This window comes from Pteropus medius, unplaced genomic scaffold (genome assembly GCF_902729225.1).
Source record: "Pteropus medius unplaced genomic scaffold, Ma_sr-lr_union100, whole genome shotgun sequence".
NCBI classification, from domain to species: Eukaryota; Metazoa; Chordata; class Mammalia; order Chiroptera; family Pteropodidae; genus Pteropus; species Pteropus medius.
The window spans coordinates 6,176,238-6,198,176 of record NW_024345601.1 but is presented as its reverse complement, the minus strand read 5'-3'; the positions used below and the strand labels follow the sequence as shown (position 1 = coordinate 6,198,176).

Here is a 21,939-nt window from a genome sequence, read left to right as displayed (position 1 = left end):
ATAATTTCCACATGCTTTTTCTGCCTAAAGGTGTGTGGTTTCTGCCTTTGTGAATTATTTTCATATGAAATAAAGGGAATAACATGCCGAAATTTATTCTGGTACAATGTCAAATAGCTATTAAGAAAACCTTTGGTCAAATAAAATCATTACTGGAATTTTTAAATTTTTAAAGAGAGATAAAAGATATATAGAGAGAACGCTGCTGTTTTTATAGTTGATAGCAAGCTTAGGAGTGGTTGTCAGCTTCTATCACATATAGGATTATAATTTGAGTGAGGGCATATTTTTATAAAAAGTTTATGTTAAATTGTGCAAAACCCATACATTGCTTTCATCCTAAACTTCAAAATTCCAAATCAGAATCTTAAAATTTTTATTTTCACCACTTAAAATAGCGTGTTTCAACACAGAAGCAACAAACTATTTTCAAGAGGAAAAATGATAGAAATGTGAAAATGAAGCTTTTACTTCCCATAGTAATGTGGGGCTGCCTTCAACTTCAAATATACATGTACTGAATTGTTCTCTCCCTGAGGGACACTTGCACTCAGCACATGTACATTTTCAACCAGTGATTTCCTCAAAGATTTATGTGGATGGAGAAAAGTGGATAACTGAAGCACTTCCTCAGATATTGCTTATTTAATTCAGCTAAATACTCAACATTTATTCAGATTAATTAATCAATTTATTTATTTATTTATTTATTTATTTATTTATTTATTAATTATCAAATCTTATATTTTCCTCAGGATAATTATCTCTTGCCTCAATTTTACCTTGTGCAGATAGATACATCTCATGAAACTACTTCATGATGCATCTTTCTTTTGTCAACTCCCGAAGGAAAGGGCTTTTGTCTTCTCAAACCTAATTTATTCTCCTTCCACCATCTTGAACTTTGTAGGTACTCAACAAATATTAATGGATGACAAAGATACCTAAAAACTTTTGAATTTATTCATGGAATGATTCTTCTATTCAAAGAACATCTTTATATACTTTCTATTTTTCAACAACAAAAAAAAGCAAAACAATGCTTCATCTTGCCTGTTCTGTATTTTAACATCTGCACACAGCACAATATGTGCCTGTTTTAAACAAATACGTAGGCACACCAGTTATCTCAATTCAGAAACATAAATAACAGTACAGAGAAAAGTAGTGTTTAGAAGGAAATTTAACCTTAGGGCTTAAAATTAATGGCAAAGTACAATTGTATTTAAGAGAGAACACAAAGAAATCCCATTGTAATGCTATTATACTAACTTGATTTTGGTCATAAATTTTTCCATTATGGTGTACACATTAGGTTATGTGCATACCTGAAAATCAGCATAATCTACGGTCAATTCACCAGTATAGATCAACTAGTAGAATAACTATAAGCATCAGCATAAGTTGATTTTTAGCCCTAGTTACATCATAAGTGATTGGAAGTCTTTGAGAAAGTTGCCTAATTCCCATTTGTTGGTTTTCCAATCTCTTTTAAAAATGCCACATTAATATATTTCTTATTATTGTTATTCTTTAATGGTTACTGATTGTATGCAGGATGCTTTGTATCTCTTTGAGGCGCTGCAGCTTCCCCAGGGATGACTGTGCTAATGCATAGTGTTTGTAAAGTACTTGGAAATCCTTGGATTAAAAACTAACCGTTATCATAGTAAAAGTATTTGTATTAATATGCCGTATGGGAGAACCATATGTTATCTATTAAGAGGGTATGTGTGATATTGAAAATAGCTTTCTGGTGCATTGCCTTGTCCTATTTTCATACCAAAATATGCCACAGCAAGTTTTGGTATGCCAAAGCTATCCCTTCAATGTGATAATGCTACAGTGTTCGACCACTCAGCAGATATTTTTTGAGTTCCTTATTGAAAACTCGGTGCTCTACCTACCATCATACGAAATATATGAAAGGAACAGTTGCACACTACCATCTCATGTGTTTCCTTTCCTTGAATATGTGTCACACATAGGTCTCCCTTGACAGGCACATATGCTTTAAAAATAACAGGTTCAATTATTTCTTCTTCCCTCTTTGTGGACAAGTATGCTGTTTGGGACATTCTTAGAAAGATACAGGACCAAGATGACTGTCTTTTCTGTCTATAATTGAAGACTAACCTGTAAGTCTTACAGAACTTCTGTGAATGGCCCATGCTTGTGATAACATTTGAGTTTATTTTGAGTAGAACTGGTACTAGCAGCCAGGAGAGCTCTGCCGAGCATTTCCCCAAACTGGCTATTGTAATAATTCCACAGATAAATCTCCATAGGCCTGGGGATGGGAGTCCCTCTCATAGCTAACTGCTCCAGTAAGAACACAAAATGGTGATAGATGTATTATTGTAACAAGAGCCTAGGCTCTGTGTCTGCCCCACATGTTGTATGAACAATATATTTCATAAGTAAACATATTCTATTAGTATATTCCTGATAATCTTGGAATAGAAGATATTTTTTTTTTAATTTTTCTGATTAATTTGTGAAATAGCTATGCAGGGCTATGCAACAGAAGAGCATAGTTCATTAATTCACAAAGATTTGTTGAACACCTACCTTGTGCTCCTAAGTACTTAGGAGACATCAGATAATGAAGCAAACAAACATCCATGCCTTAGAGGACTTTACAGTCAAATTGTGACAGGTAAACATAAACAATGAATATGATACCTACCAAAATTATACATTAGAAGATGATAGGTAATTGAAAAATAAAACAAAAATAAAAAGTAGATCAGGATAAGGAGGATGGAGTGGGTGGAAGTGGGGAGATGCCACCCTTTTAAATGGAGTGTTCAGCATAGACCTCATTGAAAAGGGAACATTTCAGCAAAGACTTGAAGGGCCTGGTGGGGCGGGGGGTTGGCGGGGAGTACTCCAAGCATAGGTGACATCAGTACAGAGACCTAGAGAGAAGAGCCCCTAGCGTGCTGGAGGAATAGCACAGCAGCTAATGTGACTGTGGCAGAGTGAATGGGAAGGAGACTACAAAGAAGTCAGGGCAAGAAGGCAGCAGGTATCTCCAGCACACAGGGCCTTGTTTCCTCTGGGCATGTTAGAGCACTTGAGCCAGGAAGTGGTATTGTGCGACTCACATTTTAAGACAAACCATCTGGCTTCTAGGTTTAGAATAGACTTTGAAGACAGAGCTGAAGCAGCAAAGCACATTGGGAAGTCATTGCCACAGACCAGGAGAGGCGATGGAGGCTGGGCCAAGGGGAGCAGAAAGCAGATGGACTCTAACTACTTGTGCTCCCTAGTGTCACCACATTTGACTTTTAGGAACTATTATGTATGATCAAAGAGTTGTGACATTTTAAAACTAATCTACCATTTAATGAGGTTCAATTAGAGGCTCTAATAAACACCATGCCTTTTCTATATCGAGAATTAAAATATAGTTCAAGCAAAAAATAAATTACCACTTAGGGAAATATATTTCCTTCTTAATCCCTTGACAAGTGTTTGTGGAGCCCCAAATGGATTTTAGGCACTGTGCTGGGTGCTGAGGACACCATAGGAACAGCAAAGGCATCTCTCTCAGCAGGGGACTTACAGTTTAGCTCTCAATGTTCAGAAAAGTTCTGACCGTTGGCAAGAAAGAGAGGCCTCAGGCTTTGACATACTCTGGACCTGAGTTTAAGTCCCAGCTTTGCTACATATTTGGGGGCTTCAGGGAAGTTATTTGACCTCCCACAATCTTGATTTCTTCATCTGTAAAAATGTAGATAAAAGTCTAACATTACAATTGTTGTAAGATCCATGGTAATGGGTATGAGATGTGTAAGCATGTAAGTGCCCTCGTGCCTAGGAGAAACTAACTTTTCCTCCTTCCTTTCTTTCTTCCTTCTTCCTTCTTCTTTCTTCCTTCTTCCTTCTTCTTCCTTCCTTCCTTCTTTCCTTCCTTCCTTCCTTCTTTTTTTTCTTTTCTTTTTTTTCTTTCTTTCTTTCTTTCTTTCTTTCTTTCTTTCTTTCTTTCTTTCTTTCTTTCTTTCTTTCTTCTCTCTTCTCTTCTTCTCTCTCTCCTCTCTCTCTCTCTCTCTCTCTCTCTCTCTTTCTTTTTTTCTTTTTTTATTCCTCTCTTTATTCCTTTCTTGCTTTTTTCCTAAAGCTATTAAGTAGGGCTGAGCAACGTAGGCATTCACATTGAAGGGAATGGGGGAGATGGCAAACGCCCAGCACAGAACTGGGCCAGGGTTGGGGAGCCATGTCTGTGATTGAAGAATATTAAAGAGACATGACATTTAAATTCACTGTGTGATCTTCATTTGCCGTGAAAGATATTATTGGAAAATTGGCAAAACTAGAATGTGGTCTGTGGTTTAGATATTAGGAATGTCATCAGTGCTAATCTCCTGATCTCAATGGTTGCATTGTGGTTATGGAAGAGAATGTCTTTGTTGGTAGAAAATATATACTGAAGTATTCAGGGCTGATGGGAGTGGTTAGGGGTAATTGTATCCCCCAACTTACTCTCAGATGGTTCATAAAAAAAGGAAGTTTCTTGTACTGTTCTTGTAACTTTATGTTGTTTTAAATTATACCGTAATAAAAATATCTTTAGCATAAAACAAAACAAACAAACAAACAAAAAAAAACGAATCTGGAGTTAGTACTGCATTCATTTCGCTTAAGTGTCAGAAAAGCTCAATTCTCCATGTTCTTAGTGTTCCGTGTTAATCTGTATGAGATTATAGCTTAGTTCTTCAGCTATTTTTATATTAAATACCATTTTCCCACATTTTTGCTGACCCATAATTTAATTATCTTACCCATACACAAATATTAGTTACCTTTCCAGGGAGGCAGTAGTGAGCTCTAGCCTCTGTTGATTGGGTCAAAACCTTTCTTCCATCATTTGCTATCTCTGTGATCTTAGGCAAATTACTTAACATCTCTGTACTTCAGTTTCCATTATCCATGGACCATGGCTAATAATAATAATAATTATGCCTACCTTACTGAGTTGTTATGAGAACTAAATTTGATAATCTATGCAAGCACTTAGACACTGAGCAGAACATAGACAACATGCAATAAATGTTAGCTGTTATTAATTAGTATTATCCTGCTGCCTATATGACTCTATTAAAGAAAATATGAACATCATTGATGGCAGTGCATACACTTTGAGACCATTTCTCCCTTATATAAGCTAATTTATTTTTCAAATATGAAAGCTGGAATGTATAAAATGAAAATGTAGCTGGATGGCAGAATACAAAATTAAAGACTAAGTTCTTTATAAAGAGTGCTAACTTAAAATCTTTGAGCCTTTCTGAGCTAATAAAAATAAATATATTATTTGTATTAATCAGCTATTTTAACAATGATACTATGTGACAAATCACCCCAACTGTAGTACCTTGCAATAAAAATATTCATTCTCATAATCACAGGTTTGCAGGTTGACCGTGTCTCAACTGATGTAGGTTGTGCTCAGCTGGGCAATTCTGTTTCGAGCTCTGAGTTGCCTGGGCTTAACTGCAGGCAGAGTGGCTTTTACTTATCTCTTCTTTTTAAACCAATGGTTAGGGACATTTCTTTTTTTCTTTTTTCTTTTTTTTTCTTGAGGGGCATTTCTTGTCATGGCAAATGTCAGAAGCACAAGCACCAAGTCCAATTGTGCAGCACAATTAAGCCCTCTGCTTACATCATGTTCACCAACATTCTTTTAGCCAAATCAAGTCATTTGGGGGCAAGTTCAACATCAATGGAGTGGGAAGTATTCTCTGCCCAAAATCAATGGAGAGGGAAGTATTCTCTGACACTGAGATGTATAATCCATTACAGGGGACTGAAGCATTGGGATCTATAACCCAATCTACAAACCACTGTATTTGAATTGCCTATGCTCTGTCCGTGTCTGGAAATCTTAAGAACTTTTATAAGAAATGGCAATAGTACAACAGGCAACACATATCAGGTTGTTTTCCCAGTAGCAGGGATGGATTTGCTCTGATTTATTTCCCCTTTCTTTTCCTATCCCCGTGCACACTTCACAAAAGTAACTACAAATATCAAGAAAGCAATTTGTAGCCATGACATTGAGATTTTGCCCTTAGAAAACTCTCCTATAGAATTAAACATGGACTGCATTCTTATCATCATCCAACCGCTGGTGCATTTCTTTCACTTACATGAGTTAATTTTGCAGCAAGAGTCTCATTTTTATTTCTATAAAATTTCTTAAATATCTTGCATATAGTATATGCTCAATATATATGGGTCGAAACAGTGAGGGGCGGGGGTACTAATACTTCTGTAGAGAAATAAAAACGATGCAACCACTAGAATTCTCACAGGTTACTGTTCTTTGGGGCATGGAAAAGTAGAGTATTATGTGACACTCCACGTGAATGGTATGGAAATTTATCATCTGAAGTAAATATGTGACCTTTAGGTGTATTAAGAGAATTTAGCTTCTGTGTGACATTTTTAAAGCTAACAAAATAGCGTGTCGCTTTCCTATATTTCTTCATGTTTATTATAAGCCTTTTAAATCCCTTCTAAAAATCACAAATTTAGATTCTCCACTCTACTTAACTTTTATTGTTTATATGCTTCCTGTGAAGGTAGCTAGACAGACAAGGCTGATAAAAGGAAAGGCTGTCCTTATCAAATACTTATGGGTAGCCGCGTAATGGGATTTTTTTTCCAACCAGTAGAAGCCCACTGTTTCACTAAGAACTCACTCTTTTGAGGCATTTAAAATGGATGAAAAGTTATAAGCCAACCAAACTGTCCTTCTAAAAGAGGGTGAAAAGAATGCTAATCTAATTGCCCAAGAATGTATAAACTGGGCTTTGAAAACAAGACTTCTACACTGGTTCCCCCTGCTGGATTTGAGAAAGCATGTCTTTGGAAATTGATGAAAGCAATATACCTGAAACTTCATTTGAGGGCGTGCTATTCAAATTGCAAATCCAGCATTTTTCTAGAGTGAATGTTCTCCGTGATAAACATGCCAAGTGTTTCTTGGGTTTGCTTCCCAAAGGCAGCAGTACTGTAACTAGAACCTTGTGCAGTCAAGACTCAAAGTGGAAAATGAAAACATGGCACTCAGGTGGCTCTGTTAGGGAGTGGGACAGCATGCGCTTGGATGAGGGTAAAAATCCAGTCACAGTAGAATAGGAAGACAACCAGACTGGTTTTTCATATTATAAAGCTGGAGTGAGGGTCTGACCTTGAATTTACTTCTCATGCAATTAGAACTGCTGGAACCAATTTCTCACCTTCCTATGACTTAACTGCTGTTTCTCCTTTCTTATCTTCCTCTTCACAAGATGGCTTTTTACCCCTACTTCCTAGGAGTTGTGGTAATGGGAGACTAATTTTAAAGGCAGCCTGTCACTGCAGACTTCAAGCCTACTATGAAATCTGTGTTAAAGGATCTGTCTGTTAGGGGAGACAGAAAAACTGGAAGATTTTTCCTGATTGACTCTGAGTCCATTTGGTGAGAGGAAGTGGGGAAATACTAACCTATGTTTTTGACAAATACTCTGTACCGACTTAGCCCTGTTAAGGGAACAAGAGCAGCAGTGATGGCTGTTTTTTTTTTCCTAGAGCAAAAGCAATGTCATCACCTCCTTGGAGAAGCAGAAGAGAGAAAATGTCAGCTCATCATGTGATGCTTATAAAAATGCCACTGAGAACATTGGATTTAGGTAGCTAAAAGCTACCTAAAAGTTAACACGTACATATTAAAAGTCAACACGTACATAGAAAAAGATCTGGAAAGATATACATCAATATTTATTACAAAGATCATATATTTTATAATAAAAAACAACATAAAGAAGAAAAAAGTTATACTCTGTCTCCCATGACAAACAGCACAGTGCAGGGCAGAGGGAATTCTACTTGTACTTATGCATTCTCTTTTTTTATGTATTTGTTTACTTTCATCATTCTATTATAAACTTTTTCTTTCATCCAGGTCAATTCTAAATGTTTTCCTATCTGCAACTCTCTTCAGTAGGTTATTTTTCAGAGCTGCTTGAAGAAATGTTTCCCCATTGCTTCAGAGGCTCTTGTTTTAGCTCTACCAGTTGAGTTCTCCTCTAGGGAGGACTCGCTATCCTCTTGCCTCTGGATTAGGAGCTGGTGGTAGTAGCAGATGGTGGTGGGTCAAAGCACTCAAGCAAAACACAGTTAAGCAATCTGAGCCTGGTTGTGGGTCAGGAATTTTAAAAGGGCTCGGCTTGTGATTCTTCTGCTTCTTTTGGCTTTAGCTGGCAGCTGGGCTAGGTTGAAAGGTGCTAGAAGTCTTCACCAACATGCCTTGCCCCTCGGTGCTCTGCCATATGGCCCTTCTCTCTCTCCATGTGCCTCTATTTGGTAGGCTGGCCTGAATATCTTTACAGCATGGTATCTAGCTTCCAAGGAAGAGAAAGTAGAAGCTGCTAGTCTTCTGTGCCTTTGGCTTGGAGGGCCCAGAACATCGCTTCCACATTTTGTCAGTCTAAACAAGTCACAGAATTAGTCCAAATTCAAGGAAAGTAGAGATAAGAGTTCACTTCTTGTGTGACAAAGGATCTGTGGCCATCTTTAACCCACAGTAATATATGCAGGTAACTTCTGCTTCTCTGTTTTCTGTACTTTAACTACATGTTTTAGATTTTGGTTCCGTGTCTCTATATTTTTATCATTTAAAAAAATTTTCTCCAACAAAAAGAGATTTGGAAAGCCTCCTAGCAATGAGTTCTAAAATCCTACCTTTATTTGCCTTTGAGAAGTTTATTTTTTCTACACAGAAATTCACAGATATACTTTACACATTTTAAGCCAAAAGAAAATTTTAGCTAGTTTCTAGTATATAGGTGCCATTATACCTGCTTGGTTATTTATTTTTCAAGGATTTATGTACTATAGCATAAACTTGACCAATATAATTTGTTCAAGACAAAATGTTTCATAGTATAGATATGTTAGGCTTTGATGTATAAGTTAAGTAAAAATAGATATTGTTTTGCATCATATATCAAACAGGAAAATAAAAGGCATAGAAACTTAATCAACCAAGTTTCCTAACACAGTGCATATCTCTTGAGTCAAAGGAAAAAAGATTGGAATTAATATTTGTACTGCATTTTGGGAAATGCTGTGCGAGGACTGCTGAGTGAATTTTGTTTACAGCAGTTCAACATTTAATCAAGCAAATCATGTGAGAAGGGACGAGTATAAATGCACCTATTTATGTAGGTAATTTTTCTGTTTCATGCCTCTGATTCATCTCTCTGCCTTGCTTTATGGGGAGTCATGCTACATTGGTTACAATTAATTTCAGTGCTGCATATTAGCCATAAAAAGATATTTCATAAATTGACTGATATAATTTTTTTCCTCTGTGGTTTTCTTGAAAGATGAGAATGGTCCAGAGGAAAAACAAAGTACGGAAGAAATGGAAGGGCAGAGCCAAGAAGCAGGTGGGCTCAGATTTCTTTTGAGGAGTCTTCTAGGCCTCGTCCGCAGAGGTGAACAACGACTTTTCAAAAAATGCTTATACTTTTCACCAGGGTAACTTCCATGTTCATTCAGATCTCCTTCAGGAAGCTACCAACGCTATTAACTATGAGTGACAGGGCTTCCAATCAGAAGGGTGCGTTGTCATGTCTCATTCACCAATTCCATTTTTCTTCCATGTAATAACATTGTGCTTAGTAATGCTCTAAGAGGGGTGGGCAGAGGTTGGAAGTGCCAAGTTAGAGTTTGGCTGACTTAGGACAGGTCAAAATGAGCAAATTTTATTTGAGAAAAAAATGAAATGAAAATGTTTAAAAGAAATAAGAGGCTTTCTCTCCACAATGAATGAACTGTTCTTTACTGTTTTGCATTTTCGAAGAGCCATATTTCTGGTTATTTCTTTACATATTGTAGGAGATGGTGTCACAGAGCCTGACTACACCCACCCTACACAGAGATAAAGTGAGATCCAAAGCCTTCCTGACATCCCTTCTGTTCACTAAAGAACAGATGTGTCAATAAAATGTTCATAGATTTTCAGCCATAGATTATAAGTTGAACATTTGAAAATAAAATAGCACTTAAGATCCAAAAGAGATCATCATCGCTTTTGATTCATTGTCTCTTTCTACCCATTTTTGTACTCAGGCACTCTATCCTTTAAAAATGATAAGCACAATTATGAAACTATCAACATAATCACCAAAACAAAAATATCTTTCTTCCCTTTAGTTTTCAAGTCATTCTCCCAGTTCTAATGAGCCCCACAGGAGTGGGGGGCATTTTTGAAATAGTGGGCTCTGATATGTGCCAGGCACGTCATAGGCCATATGCTGAACTCTTGGAAATAAACCAGGTAGTGTGATAAGTTTTTCACTGAAAACTTCCTACATTAACCTTGGAACTTGTGCTAGCAAACTGAAAGCTTTTATTATTAACCTGGAAGATGGAATTGAAGAAGGCCAATCACAGAAAGCACTGAAGCAAGGCAGCAAAGACCTTGTGTAACTGCTACTGGGTCAGCTGGCTCTCTTTGCTGAAATGTAGTACTTGCAATGAAATGAATTCTGATACAATGTACTGTTGTTATCTACCCTCCCCCACCACCCAAGCGCCCGACTCACACGTCATTATGCTCCGTGGAAGATGAGTCTTATATGAAAAGCTATCACTATTTTCACTAGTTGAGACTGGCAACCATTAGTCAAGGAACTGCTGACAGCTGAGGCCGTTCTCTGACTGTTGAGGTTTCACAGATTTTATTCACTTACTGCTCTCTCTCAAACTGTCTTTATCAACATAGGTTTTTTTCCCAACCCTATTCATATACATACACACACCCCCACACACGTACATACATGCACACATATATACATGCGTACACATTTACCTCTGTTTTACTTATTCATCCTTTTCCCCTTAATCAGTCAAGAACAGGCAGTTTCTTTTGGGATTGTCTTGCCTGTCAGCTGAGAGTGGTAGAATGTAAGCCCTCTTCTCCACCTCCTGGGACAAATGTTATCACAGCAATGTGGGTAACTCTCAATGTAAAGAAGAGCCCTAAATGCGTAAGTGAGCCCACAGGCTGGCAGGGAGGTGAAGGGCAGGGTTCGCCTACCATCCTGTCTGGTGTCAGTATACATCATCATGCCCACTCCGCTCATGTCATAGCCTCCCTAATCTAAGTGCAGAGAAACTCAAGATGTGATTCTGGTTATTTAAGCCCTTTTGACCTACTGTTATCCTTCCAAAATAAAAATACCTGCTTTCCATTCGATATAATTTCCAACTTCGATTTCAATTATACAACTCTGCAGGCCTTTTCCATATCATGGAAAAAAAAAAAACACACACACACACAATCTCAAACCAGCATAATCCAGAATTTTTTACTGCTGTCATAATCAAATCAAATTTCTAGTTAATATTGTGACCCAGGCACTGTTCTGGACACTGGGATGCAGCAGTAAACTATAAACACAATATCGCTGCTTCCTCGAAGGTTATATTCAGGTGGGAACAGGGGAGTGGGATCCCAAAATAAACAATAAGGAAAAAAATATAATATAGTGATAAATGCCTTGCAGAGAAGTGACATAATATAGAAGGAATATTGAGAAGGCCACTTTTCATTGGCTGAATTTGGGGACAACTCCTGTGGGAAGTAATAATTAAAATGAAATCTAAATGATATGATGGTGCGAATGCCTCTAGGCCAGTTTTGGTTTAGCACGTTAGAGTAAGAAGGCTTAGTGGCTGGAGCATGGTGGATTAGGGGGAGCATGGTGTGAAATCTGGTAAGAGATCATAGGACCCAATTACTTCTGACTCTATAAGATTTGAGTTTATTAGAACTACAAAGATAAGCCAAGGGAGTTTTTAAGTAGTGGAGAGACATAAGGTACGTTTTAAAAGCTCACTTTGCCTGTGAGAGAAACTAGGTCAAAAAAGCCAAAGTGAGACCAGTTAGGAGGCTACAGTAGGAAAACAACGATGGTAGTTTCTGGAAATGGAGACAAAAATGAACCTATTTGTGTCATGTTCTGGAGATAGAGATAACAGGACATGCCGATGGGTTGGAAGTGGGAAATGGGAGAAAGAAGTATCTAGGATGAGTTCTAGGTTTTTAGTATCAGTAGTTATGGGGATAATAGTGCCACCCCCTAATATATGAATGACTGGCTACAGGGCACAGTTTTTGTTGAGAAAATTAATAGCTCAGTTTTGGCCATGGTAAATCTGAGAGCACTTTTAGCTGTGTGGCATGTCAAGAAGCCAGTTAGATATATGATTCTGGATTTCTAGGGCGAGATGTGGACCAGAGATACAGATTAGAGAGTCACTGGCATGTTAATGATATTTAAAACCATGAGACTGGATGAGTTTCACTAGAGAGAATGCATACATAAACAAAACAGTGGGCCTGGGACACCATGACATCTAGATATATGACAACAGGGGAGAAGGAACAGCCACAACAAGAGAGTGTTTCAGAAAGAACCAAGTATAAACTCTATGGAATGCTACGGAAAAATTAAGTAAGATAAGAAAAGAGAAATGACCATTGGATTTGGCAAAGGGAGGTGACTGGCACCTTTGATAAGAGCATTCCTGTAGAAATATTAAAACCAATTGGTTGACGTGTAGAAAGACTGTGCAGTGAAGAAATATGGAACAATAACATAGGCAGCACTTTCAGGGAGTTTTGCTGAGAAGAAAATAAAATAATAGGAAAATGTGACATCAAGGGAAGGGTAATAATTTGTTCATTTTTTTTTTTAATAAGAGATTGTCATTTAACAAAAGAAAGTGATTCATCATCTCCAATTATCCCCTTACTAAAATTTTTATTCTCTGTTGCAATAGAGATATGACCTAAAAGTAATAGTCATGTACATTATGGATAAATGACATACTAGAAAATATGTGATTTGCCTTTAAATGTGTGTTACTTGTCATGCACGTGTGAGTTTTTAGTTCCATAACCCTGTTACTGCATGAAAAATGTATATATATATTTCTTTTCAGTAGTCGAGTATTAACCATTTCAAATGCTTTTGATAATCCTTCATGTCTTAAATTTACTATTTTAATGTTAGTAAGTTAATTATCTATTATCCTGGAGGCCAAACATGAGTGGGATCACTAGGGTGCTGATGATACTGAGAAGAAAGACACACTCAGATGAGGTTGATTGCTGCTGTAAGGGAGATAGGGACCTCCAAGTTTCTCATTCCCCACTCTGTGCTTGGGTGACTTTTGGTGCTTTTCTACAAATGCTCCCCATCTCCTGGGCCTCTGCACTGACAGCCATCAGATGTGCTCCCTGCAGTTTGACAGCCTGGCATAATGAGCAGAAGTGCTGTGCTAAGAAGAACCAAACTTTAAAAACACGCACGTAAAAGCACTTGTAGAAACCTGCAAGAATATACTTTCTTTCACAATGCATTAGTAAGAAAAATAATCTACCACTCTTCTAGAGGTGAGGAAGAAGCAAAATGCCCAAGTATAATAGTACCAACCAATAGGATTCTTCATGAAAAAATAGTGTGTAGTTCATTGGGCTCTGCCTTAACTAGTGTTCTGATCCATTAATTATAAGAGAATCACAAACCACTACTCCTTCGAAGGTCGTTCAGTATGTTAGAGCATGAAACAGGCTCATACTTCCTGTGGTAGAGTGGGGAGGGAAGTATGATGGGCAGGGAAGCTCCAGCTTGGCAGCATTAACTCTGAGCCAGTGTTTCTTTTTTGCTTTATAGATGGTGTCAGTGCTGCTACTGTCCCCAGCCCTGCTTCAGAAGAGGCAATTGAAGTCTGTAAAGATGAAGGTATGAGCCTACTTACTACATCTAAAAATCAATAACTCTTAGGAGACCATTTGGGTTTTGTTTATATGGAAAAATGAAGCAGTGAGCAAATCTGTCTAATTCTCTTTAAGCATCTCTATTTCCAAAACAATCATATATCTTGCCCACTTTGTTTTATTCCTTATCTGCCCTTTTCAGAAATTCTATATGCATTTACGTTTGTTCCTTTGAGAAGCAACTTTATAAAACAAGAGGATTATTGGAGAAATTATGTTTAAAGATGTTTATTTGAAACACCAGAATTAGACAGTTTTGCTGTTTACAGCTTCTCATCAAGAATAAGTTCAAAAGAGGGCATTGGGAACCACTTACCAGAGACTTTCATTATCCAGACATAAGAAAGAAGAAATGTTTGAAAGGAAACCTTAGAAATAAATCTTTGGCCAGAGCATCGTTCTTTACTCTATAGACAGTTACTAGGAGAAAATGTTGCTGACCCAAGTATATCCAGAAGAAGAAAAGGGTAAAAGAAAATTTGATTTAGGTTCTAGGAGAAAATTTGAGGGAGAAATAGGGAGGACATTTATGTGCAGGTGATAGGGTTTAAATATATGTATGTTATCTGAAGGAAAATAAAATAGGTTTTTCTTATCTTTCCCTTCTGATTAACTGTCCCCACACAAAAAAGGTAATATTTTATATTTGTCATTGGTACCTACTAAAAACCCTTCTGTGAATGATACATTAGATTATTGCATTTGGTAAACCATGTGATCACCTGGTAAACCATGTGATCACCTGGTAAACCATGTGATCACCTGGAACTTTTGGATAAATATGCTGAATGCATTTCTTCAGTTTGGAGTGTTATGAAATAGAACCATACTTGACAATTGATAACAGCCATTCTTTGAATTGGTGTTTAGAAAATCAAACTTGTCTTAAAATTTTAATACTCAGCTATTTATTCTATTTCATGTAGACTTGTAAATGGGTTTTTCTAAGTGAGACGTCCTGTGTAGTGAGGGCAGTTACTAAGATTTTGAATTCTGGGGTTCACAGCGGTTGAGGCTTGAATCTTGTTTCTGCCACTCAAAATTCATATAATCTTTGGCAAGTATTTCGAGTAGTTAACAAAAAATTAACAAGTCATGACAAGTAATTAACTTCTTTGTGCTTCAATTTTCTCCTCTGAAGAATGGAGACGATAATAGTATTTACCTCACAGAATACAATAATACATGTCAATTTCTCAAACTCTTCACCTAGTACCTGTGCATATTGGGCTCCCAAGAAGACAGATTCTGCAAAGGAGAATAGGGAGCAGCCATTTATTAGGGAGAACTCTTGGAATCAACACCTGGAAAAGGAAAAAGTAACGAGGTGGAACTTGGTAAAGGGAAGAGCTGAACTGCAAGGCATTCTCAACAAAAGCCACAGCGGGTCTAAAGATGGCATGACCCTTCTGAGATGTCTTGGTTGAGAAAAGAGAGTCAGGCTATCAAAACCTCCCACTGATAAGTTACCTGAGACTGGTTGCCTTGGGAGGGGCGTGTAGTCTTAAGTGAGGCAACCCCTCTCTTGAGGTAATCCTGGAAGTTTGAGATGGATGAGGGCTGCCTGGAGCTGGGAAAATAAGTTCTTTATTCCTGAATGGCAATCTGGGTGGCCCAACTCAGCATCCACCACACTGTTATTTTTAGTGATCTTTTTCTTCTTTGTTGCCACTTTTTAAATGACTCCTCTAGCACCACTTCCCTTCATCTACTCAGATATGTGTCCTGACATCCCTAGTTTTAAAACCATTTGGTATATCTAAAAATGTAAATAATGTCAGATATCCACATAGATTCTGATAAGAAACTCAAGGTCATCTTAGAGAGAAAAGTAAACCTGACCAAGTCAGAATGAAAAGACTGAAGTGATGTTCATCGAAGTAAATAATTTTGGACATTATGATCATTTACTTGTGCTGGATTATTAATATTTTTTTTTAAGTCATGAAGTTAAATGGCAGAGTTTAGGAAACAAGAAGAATAATCTAATTTAGTGCTTCACACTATTTTTCCTGTTGAGTTGTTTGGTTGTATATACGACACCTGTATAGAAACACATTGTTTCTAATGTTTCTTAATGCTTTTAGGATCTCACATCATTAATTGCTCATGCCAGGATCAATTTCTCAGAAAATTATTTTTTTCTACACGAAACTTGTAATGATGGTAACTCTGAGTTCTGCCACATATCACAAATGCAGTTCCCTAATAAGACTAAATGTGAAATTTTAAGGATTTTACTGAAATATATGGTTAATATTTATTAACCTCTTGACCTAGGCAAATGAAACAATGTTTTAAAATGCACGGTAGCATGTAATTCGATTTCAATTAAAAATAGAACATATAAGATATAATTTTTGCCTTTACCTTCTGAAATAGCATTTACCACTGTTTTTAATTGATTATCATTCCAAAGCTTAAACCAAGTGTCTAATGCTTATAGGACTGCTGTCTAACTGAAACATAGCTTAGAATGAAAAAAAAAAAATGAATTTGCCATTGAAATCCTCTAAGATTGAGGTTAAGTTGAGGTTAAAAGGCAGTCATATGTGTTGAGGATTCATTTCAAACATTCACCATTATTAGTTTCATGCAGAAATATATTTCCTTGGTGACAACTGGGCTACTTATAAACTCTGCAGTTATAAAACCACTTATAAAAATGCGTATTACACTCTCCAATTTACATGGCAAAACATCTTTGCCGACCAAAGGTCCTGAAGCAATCTTTGCTCTCTTGCCTTTGTTTCCAGACTTTGATCCTAACCCAGCATCTTCTTGAAGTTAGAACAACAGATCTAATGGACCGGCATTTTTTCCTTCTCTCTCTTTCTCTTTCCTATATAATTCAGAAAGATTTTGAGACTCATCAGTTATTTCTAGCTTTGATTGTTGGTTGACTGGCTTTACATTTGTTATAATTTTTGGTTCTTATAGGAAACTAGTGTCTTCTAGAGTGCAAGAACTTAAAACAAGCAAACAGAAAGTGAGCTGGCTAATGTCACTTGATTTAGAGATAAGATTTTTTAAAAAATTAAAACATGTACATGAAAGCAGAAAAGTTTTAAGAGGAAGTGTCTTCTATGCCAGAAATTGTGTTCAAATGTTCTAGACATACTTCCCACTGAGTATATAGAACAGATACTTATTGCCCATTCACCTTGCATAACTAATAATAATGCAAGCTGAAGACAGAAGGAGGTACCACTGATTGGCTCATGTCTCAAGAGCTAGATTGCGAACTACAGACTAAAGGCACCTGTTGCCAATGACTCATTAAAACCCTTAGGTGAGCAGAGTGAGTTGAGAGGATAAGGTGTGAGGAGGAATGATGGTGAGTAATTCAATACAAGGGTTCCTGCCAAGAGTGTGGCAGCCAGGACTGAACTAAAGTGAGCTCCAAAGTAAAAGTAGCCTAAGAAATTATCCGTAGGTTGATAGAAGTTCTGAGGTTCTTTATAAAACATGGCATTCCCTTATCTATTGAGAGATTTCTTTCTCTACTTGTAAAACTACTCTAATTATTGATTTAATGGTAGTTTGCACTTTATTTATGTATTTATTTATTTATTTTTGCACTTTAAATCCTTAAAAAATAAACCCAAGAGTACAAATATTAAGGCTATTTAAGTTACCAAATATAGAGGCAATAAGATAAAGAGGAGTATAAACACAGGAATAAAATTTATATTAGGAGTACAAAGTACTCTGGTGGAAACTACTGCAAAGATATTATTATTATTATTTAAGATATAGTTGATCTTGAATTCAAGGAGAAGTCTCTGTTCTAATGACTCAACACTAGTAATAGTTCATCTTCACAGCCAAAGCCAAGGCATCTTACTGGGCGGTGTGGGGGCTGCGGCGGGGGGAACCCTGCTGTTTAAACATATCTCGATTCTCCTGTCTTATTATTTAATTACTCAATTTGAATTTGAAGGTCAACTAGATCAAATCATATGCTCATTAATATTAAAAACAAAATCAATTAATACTCAGGTGCATGCACACGAAGCTTGTATTTCTTTGGAGCCCTGAGTAAGTCACATCAGTGCTGTTTGGTATTTATGAAGTGGGCTGTCCCCTGGAAAAGGATTTCTTAACCTTTAATCTAAGTTTAAAACCTTCTAGAGGTCAAAATTTCTGTAGAATAGGAAGAAACGTAAAGCAAGAATCAGCCTTGCCAAAGAGAACAAAAGAGAAAGGACAAAGTTACGTATGAAGAAGCAGATTTGGGAATGTGCGAGAGATGGGCATAAATGCTTCCCACCATCTGTCGCCTTAAGCCTGGGCCGGTGGTGTCTCTGCTCCAGATGACCCTGAACATGGTTTATGTCCCTTGTCTAAGCCATTGGAGAGAAACAAACATTGGGCCACCCATTAATTTCCCCTCAGGCTTCCCTAGTCTGATTTTTCTTAATACTCTTTCTATTCTTCGTGTCCAAGTGTTCTCCCCGCTACCCACAAAAGTGGAACAAAGCTGCCCCCTGTCCTTGATCTGCACTGGTGGAGTTTCTGGATACACTGTAACTCCCCTGTGTCATCACTCTTGGATTTTAAGAGTCCGAAGTGTGAAATGAAATCTGCTGCCTTCTGACAGTTCAGTGAAGGGGAAAGAACCAAGATACATGGAGTGTCTCCTGTTCTGGATGCTTTATGTTTGTGTACAATGTAGTTTTCATTTTATTAAAGGGTAACCTGAGACTCAGGAAGGAGAGAGAGAAAGGTGTGTGTGTAGGGCATGAGGAGAGGAGGACTACGTTATTAATGTTGACGCCATAGCTGATACTTACATGAGTTTACATAATCCTCATAAACAATAGTATTTTATTCTACTTTAATATAACAATTATTTACTTTACCACTTATAATACATATTTATTATAAAATATTTTTAAATGCAGAAAAATATAAAAGGTAAAAGCATATAATCATCTTTTCTTTAAGGATTAAATTATTTTTAAAAAAGTCTTTATTCTGGTTTTTCAGTGAACGATTTGCTATTAATATTTTCTTATGTCTTTAAACATTCCTCAAAGCCATGGTTTTTTTTAATTGGAGGGATAATTTTTCCTCATATGATTGTTTCACATAGCCAGTGTCCTAATGTTAGATTATTTAGTTATCTACAGTTCTCTATTACAAATAATAGGGAAATGCAGTGCATACATTTTAAATGAATCTTGGTATGTATCTATGATCTATTCCTCAGAATAAATTCTTGATTTTTTGTTAATTTTCTAGGGAAATGATTAAGAGATTTTTATTGCTTACATTTATATTCTTATTTAAAAATGATGTGTTTATTATATTAAAAATAAGGAAAATAATAAACAAAAATGATCACCCATAATCTCAATCCCCAGAAATAAACATATGTAATATGCTGGTATAAATAAACTTCCAGTCTTTTTCTAGGTTGCCATACACATATAGAGAGTTTCTTAGGTTATTCTGCAAAGCATACCACTTTGAAACTGTCTTTTAAATTTAACGTAGACTGTGAAATTCTTTCCATGTCTTTCCATAGTCTAACATCACTTCATTAAGTATATTCCAATGAGTGAAACTCCATAATTCACTTACTCAGTCTTCCTTTTGTGTCATTTCTTTGGTATCAGTTTTAAATTCTATACTGGCCAGGAAGGTTCTTTTAACTTTGCAAATGTTCATTATCATTCCTGTAAGAAAATTCCAAAAAATGGAAATTCATATAATCTCTGCATTAAATAGAGTTTATTTCTTTTTCTGATTCTTTAGATAATATATGTTCACTGTAGAAAACTCAAATAATGAAAGAGAATATAAGGAATAGAGTAAACAAATGTGCAATTACAGTGCCCGGAGATAACTACCATTTGCATTTTTGAGGACCATGCTTTCATGCATCACTTTCTGAATATATGCACACACACAAAATTTTATATAAATTGATTTTACAATGTGGGATTTTAATGCAACCTCCCCTTTTATTTATTTTTTTGTGAGAGATTTTTTTTTTCAGTTACTGTTGACATCTAGCATTATTTTATATTAGTTTCAGGTACACAGCACGGTGGTCAGACAACCCACAAAGTTATTCCTCAAATCAGTTCAACTCCTGCCTGATACAATACGTAGTTATTACAATATTATTGATATATTCTCTATGCTGTACTTTACATCCCTGTGACTATTTTGTAACTACCAATTTGTCCTTCCTAATCTCTTCTTTTTCACCCAGCTCTCCAAATCTCCTTCTATCTGACAACTATCAATTTGTTCTCTGTATCCATGAGTTTGTTTCTGTTTTCTTTGTTTGTTTATATTTCCTTTAGATTCCACTCTAAGTGAGATCATCTGGTATTTGTCTTTCTCTGACTTATTTCGCTAAGTATAATATCCTCTAAGTCCAGCCATTCTGACAGGTGTGAGGAAAGATCACATTGTAATTTTAACTTGCATTTCTCTGTTGATTAGTGACACTGAGCACCTTTCTAAATGTCTGTTGGCCATCTGTATGTCCTCTTTGGAGAAATGTCTATTCAAGACCTCCGCCTATTTTTTAATTGGATTGCTTTTTTTTTTTTTTGGTGTTGATTTATATGGGTTCTTTATAAATTTGGATATTAACCTATCTGATGTATCATTGGCAAATATCCTCTCTCATTCAGTAATCTGTCTTTTTGATTTGCTGATGGTTTCCTTTGTTGTGCAATAAGTTTTAAGTTTGCTGTAGTCCCATTTGTTTAATTTTGTTTGTTTGTTTCCCTTGCTTGAGAAGATATATCAGAAAAAAAATATTACTAAGAGCAACATCAGAGAGTTTACTACCTATGTTTTCTTCTAGGTTTTTAATGGTTACGACTCTTTCATTTATGTCCTACATTTAAAAACCATTTTGAGTTTATTCTTGTATATGGTATAAGAAGGTGGTCAAGTTTCAGTTTTTTTGCATATATCTGTCCAGTTTTCCCAACAACATTTATTGAATAGACTATCTTTATGCCATTGTATATTCTTGCTTTCTTTGTCATAAATTAAATAGCCATATAGGTGTGGATTTATTTTTGGGCTCTCTATTCTATTCCATTGATCTATATATCTGTTTTTAAGCCAGTACCATGCTGTTTTGATTACTATAGCCTTGTAGTATAGTTTGATATCAGATAGTGTGATGCCTCCAACTTTGTTCTTTTTTTCTCAAGACTGTGTGGCTATTCAGGATCTTTTGTGGTTCCGAATGAATTTTAGGATTATTTGTTCTAGTTCTGTGAAAAATGTCATTGATATTTTTATAGGGATTGCATTGAATCTGTGGATTGCTTTGGGTAATAAATAGGAAGAATGTTAATTCTTCCTATCTACTAGCACAGGATAGGTATATACTTCCACTTATTTGTATCTTCTTCAATTTCTTTCTTCAATGCCTTATAATTTTCCAAGTACAGTTCTCTTACCCCTTCAGTTAAATTTATTCTTGGGTATTTTAGTTTTTTTAATGCAATTGTAAATTGGATTATTTTCTCAATTTCTCTTTCTGATAGTTCATTATTTGTGTATAAAAATGTAAATAATTTCTGAATATTTATTTTGTATCTAGGTGCTTTACTGAATTTATTTATCAGTTTTTTTGGTCTTTGAAAATGTTTCATGTGAACTTGAGAAAAACATATATTCTGCTACTTTGGGGTGAAATCCCTTAAGAATATCAATTAAATCCATCTGGTCTAATGTGACATTTAAGGCCACTGTTTCTTTGTTGATTTTCTGTCTGGAAGATTTATCCATTAATGTCAATGGGGTGTTAAAGTCCCTTACTATGATATTATGTTAGCATTGATCTCTCCCTTTATGTCAGTTAATATTTGCTTTATATAAGTAGATGATCCTATGTCGGGTGCATAAATGTTTACAAGGGTTATATCCTCTTGTTGGATTGATACCTTTATCATTATGAAATATCCTTCTTTGTCTCTTATTATAGCCTTTGTTTCAAAGTCTATTATGTCTGATATAAGTATTGCTATTCAAGCTTTTTTTTTTCATTTCCCTTTGCAAGAAATATTTTTTCAATCCTCTACTTTCAGTCTGTGCATGTCTTTTGATCT

At 36.1% G+C, this 21,939-nt stretch overlaps 1 protein-coding gene across 1 annotated transcript in view; it reads left to right on the top strand.

Annotated features, from left to right (window-relative positions):
• MACROD2 (mono-ADP ribosylhydrolase 2) overlaps nt 1-21,939 on the top strand; it is a 1,804,338-nt gene that overhangs the window by 1,692,376 nt on the left and 90,023 nt on the right. The window contains exons 12-13 of the mRNA XM_039874459.1: nt 9,381-9,443; nt 13,743-13,811. Coding sequence (XP_039730393.1) covers nt 9,381-9,443; nt 13,743-13,811 — 132 coding nt within the window. The remainder of the gene's footprint in view (nt 1-9,380; nt 9,444-13,742; nt 13,812-21,939) is intronic.